The sequence below is a fragment of the Cryptomeria japonica genome, chromosome 9 (assembly GCF_030272615.1).
Source record: "Cryptomeria japonica chromosome 9, Sugi_1.0, whole genome shotgun sequence".
Lineage (NCBI taxonomy): Eukaryota > Viridiplantae > Streptophyta > Pinopsida > Cupressales > Cupressaceae > Cryptomeria > Cryptomeria japonica.
In genome coordinates, this window is record NC_081413.1 from 652783405 (window position 1) to 652788282 (window position 4878).

General features: G+C 33.5%; 1 protein-coding gene across 1 annotated transcript; it reads left to right on the forward strand.

Annotated features, from left to right (window-relative positions):
- The first annotated feature begins 826 nt into the window (after positions 1–826).
- Positions 827–4418, forward strand: LOC131045754 (cytochrome P450 734A1). Its single transcript, XM_057979345.1, has 5 exons — positions 827–1151; positions 1241–1464; positions 1949–2190; positions 3255–3615; positions 3798–4418. The coding sequence occupies exons 1-5, from the start codon at positions 872–874 to the stop codon at positions 4230–4232; spliced, it is 1542 nt and encodes a 513-aa protein (XP_057835328.1). The 5' UTR covers positions 827–871; the 3' UTR covers positions 4233–4418.
- Positions 4419–4878: the final 460 nt, after the last annotated feature.

Genomic DNA, 4878 nt, shown 5'->3' on the forward strand with positions numbered 1-4878 from the left:
TTGACAGGTAAGCTTTGAATACTTCAAATATCACCATTCTGTGATTAAATGTAAAAAAACATGCACAGAAAAGGCTACATGATTTGCTCTTGATCTTCTAACGTGATAGAGAATTCCTTCTGTCTTGTGCATTCTCTATTTTAAACCACAGATGCTTTCATGCACATGCACTCACTGATCATGGCTGCTGATCCAGTTTGACCGATCAAGCTTGCTGACTACCTGACACTTTTTCTAATCAGAAAAAATATTGCAGGATTTTTTTAAAGGATAGATGAAGACTTTAATGTCAATGGGTATTCCCAAGGTCGGAATCTTTATAATTGCATGATTACAAGGTGTTTTGGTTTTCTAATTATAGATTTTAAGATGAAGACTTTGATATGGATATTTCACAAGTTTAGAATTTTATTAATTGCATGATTCATAAGTGTTTTGATTTTCTAATTATAGATTTTAAGGAATAAGATGAAATGGGTTTTCAACTAAATTAGTGTTCACCACCATTTTCTACTTGGCACTTACAATAGTTAATTACCTATGTTTTGGAGAAAACTTTTTGTTTTGATGTTTTGTATAAAATATGTATATACAGCTAAAATCTATTATTATTTTCAGTGTCTAAAAATTCTCTTTTGGGCGATAAGAGGCTTCTCTAGAGAAATATATAAATTGGTGAGACACCACCATCAAATCTAGCAACTGCTTCCGACTGTGTTGGAATTATTTCTAATCACAGATGATTGAAATCCTAACTAATCTGCTTATTTAGCTTCTTTAGATCTTAAGTAAACTTTAAATAGATGAGAGAAATCTTAACTACCCTACATATTGAGGTTCTTTGAATCTTGAGGCTTTGTAAGAAAGACAGATGGGTCTTCATCTTACAGTGATGTGCCTGCTTGTTGTGGGCTGTGTAATTATCTTTGGCTTTGTGAGCAAAGTTGTGATCAACATATGGTGGAGGCCTCGTCGACTGAAGGCATATTGGGAATCTCATGGCATTTCAGGTCCTCCATACAAGCTCTTTTATGGAAACATAAAGGAAATAGCTGCATTGATGATGCAGGCAAAGTCTTCTCCTATGGGATTTTCCCATGACATTTTATCACGAGCTCTTCCAGAGATTTATCATTGGACCAAAATCTATGGTGGAACTTCTTTTCCTTTAGTTGGGTGTTTGTTTTCTTTTCTAGGTGAACAGTATAAGAGAGCTAATATTCTGGTGTGTGAAGCACAGGTAGGAATTTTGTGTACTGGTTCGGTCCTACACCAAGACTTGTTATTCCTCAGCCGGAGCTTATCAGAGAGCTGCTATCTGATAAATCTGGGGCCTTTGAGAAGCCTGAGATGCCAATACCACTGAGACATCTATGTGGAGATGGTCTAACCAATTCTAAAGGAGCAAAATGGGCTCGACAAAGAAGACTTATCAGTCCCGCTTTCCATTTAGAAAGGTTAAAGGTATACATTTTTCTTTTCTGCGAAAAAGGGTGATTTCGTAAGGGTTTGGTTTAAACAACATACTTTAAGTTTAGATTTTTTAGATGATTTTTTAAACAACATACTTTAAGTTTAGATTTTTTAGATGATTTTTCTAAAATCACATTAATAAATGGGTTTAACTGTAAGGCCTATCTATTTGTGTGATTTGAGATGAGCAATTTAAGAGAGTTAAAGCTTAGAATGTATTGTTAAGTCTGACTCATGTTTAATTGGTATGATCATAAAGAACTGAATTAGCTTTCTCTTTGAAAATTCTGAAATCACACTAATAAATGAATTGTATTAGAAAGATTATAAATGAGTTGTATTAAAAAGACTAGTATAATTTCAAATGAATCACTCAAACAAAACAAAACTGAAAGCACATTGTTTAAGTCTGATCCATAACTAGTTAGAATGACCATGAAGAGTCTAATTAACTTTCTCTTTGCAAAACAAGCAGGCTATGGTTCCAATGGCTGTGGAGAGCACAACTGATATGCTACAAAAGTGGGAAAATATCATTGATTCTGCTTCGCAAGAAATAGATGTAGTCACAGAATTCCGGGATCTTACTGCAGACATTATTGCAAAAACTTCTTTTGGTGGTAGCTTTGAGGAAGGAAAGCACATCTTTGATTTGCAGTACCAACAATGCCTTCTGGCTGCTGAAAGCTTCCGAAAGCTTATTATCCCAGGATACAGGTAAATGAATCCAATCCATTGAAAAATTAATTTTCATTTTATTTTCTAAACAATCAGGGAGGGTTGTGCTTAACTATCATGTACATTTACTGTTAAGTTGTAACTATCATGTACATGTACATTTGCAGTTAAGTAGTAGCAATATACAAGTCTGCCTTATTATTGTTTATGGATAACAAGTCACTTTCAAAAACAAACTTGCCTAACATTTATGCTGGAGGGTGGGGATATTGTGACTGTTTGAATGGAATTCATGTTTTTTGTGGGAATTAAATAACATATTCTAAGTTTTGATTTGTTTAAGTGAGTCATCTGAATCATATTAGCTTCTTAAATAAGACCACCAATTAGTAAGATTTCAAATGAACCGTCTAAACAAGTCAAAACTGAGAATTTGATGTTTAAATTGAAATGAATGACCCAAACAATAAACAACATGAGAACCTTCTGTCAGACTTGAATAGCACACTATAAACTTTGATTTACTTAAGTGGCTCATCTGAAATCAGGCTATAGCTTCTCCAATAATATTCATCAATTAGTATGATTTCAAATGAACCACCTAAACAAATCCAAACTTAGAATGTGATGTTTAAATTGAAATAAATGATTAAACAACACATGAGAACTTTCCGCTGGACTCAAATAGCACACTGTAAGCTTTGATTTACTTAAGTGGCTCATCTGAAATCATACTAGCTTGTCCAATAAGACCCACCAATTAGTATGTTTTCAGATAAACCACCTAAATAAATCAAAACTTAGACTACGTTGTTTAAATTGAAATGAATGGCCTTAACAAGAAACAACATGAGAATCTTTTGTGGACTTAAATAACACACTGTAAGCTAAGTTTTGATTACTTAGGTGGCTCATCTGAAGTCATGCTAGCTTCTTCATTAAGATCTACCAATTGATATAATTTCAGATAAACCACTTAAACAAGTCAAAACTTAAATTGCATTGTTTAAATTAATACAACTGACCCAAACTATAAATCACATGAAAACTGTTTACTTCGATTTTCTTCTTTAACTAAACCATAAATTTGTTTTTGGTATCAGATTTTTGCCTACTAAGAGCAATCTGAAAGCCCACAAGATAGATGCAGAACTTCAGAGAGCACTATCAGAGATAATCATGAATAGGCAAAAGGATGAGAACCTGGATAACAGTGATCTTCTTAGCTTGATGATGGCTGCCAACAGACAAGAAAAAGAGCATTTAAGCATGAGTTTTCAAGATATCATCGACGAGTGCAAGACATTCTTTGTGGCAGGGCATGAGACAACAGCCATTTTACTGGCATGGAGCATCATTCTTCTTGCCATGCACACCCAATGGCAAGACAAGGCCAGAGAAGAAGTTCTTGATTTATGTAACAAGGATCCCCCCAATGCCGAGCTTCTAAGTCGCCTCAAAATTGTGAGAATATATTCAAACTTCTTGAATTTTGAATTTTGAATGTGTTGTGCGTAGCATTTATTTGTATGGACACATTTTAATGTTATTATGAACTGTGGAAATCTTATGTCTATTCTTGAATTTTTCATCCCAAGATTATGAATTCTCAAATAAATGGACTAAATCCCATTGTTATATTGCAGGTGAATATGATTGTCTATGAAGCTCTAAGGTTGTATCCACCATTGCCATTCATGGTAAGAAAGGCAAGCAGAGACGTAAAATTGGGTAGCTTTGTTCTCCCCAAGGGCACTGAAATTTCAGTACCCATAGCTGCACTTCACCATGATGAAGATTTGTGGGGAAGAGATGCAAAAGAATTCAATCCTCAACGCTTCCATGAAGGAGTTTCAAAAGCTGCTACTCATCAAGCGGCGTTTATGCCTTTTGGATTTGGATCGAGAATATGTTTGGGCATGAATTTTTCTCTGATTGAGGCCAAGGTAGTTTTAGCCATGATTTTGCAGAGGTTTTCTTGGTCTCTATCTCCTGCTTATGTCCATGCCCCTGCTCAAAATTTTACCATTCGGCCTCTACATGGAGCTCAGATTGTTCTGAACAAAGTCCTTTACGTTTAAATAGGTATATAAATTTCATAGTAAATAATGTCATTACTGCCATGACAATTCAACGAGGTTGACTCGAGGTGACTTCAGGGGTGACATGTCGCAAAAGTTTAAAATGGTCATCAAGGCTTCAATCCTTTTTTCTTTTTCTGTTTTTAGTAGAATAAAATGTTCACATTTGTTATGGCAGACTTTATTGTAAATAATAATAATTGGAAGGGTTCTAATTTGTCTCCTTTGATTTGTATAAATATTTTTAATTTAAAAATAATTATAAGTATTTTATTTTATATAAATAAATTATAATAAATATATCATTTATGTTAAGTCAAATATTAAATTTTATATAAAAAAATATTACATATTAAAATTAAAATTTTAAATTAAAAATATATATTTTAAAATTATACACACTCACATATATGTATATCCACACACATAAACTTTAAAGTATAAAATAACTTTTAAGTAAATAAAAATAGTTTTTTATCATTAGAATTAAAACCCCAAACATTAGTAGGTAGTGTCATCAATAGGCCACTAATAGTAGATTTCTCTTCAAGAGTGTTCTCAAGGGACGCGTCTTTTCTAGCTCCAAAAAGACAGTACGGAGTGACTAACACGCATGTTAGTCGCGCGTTTTACACCGTCGATTTTG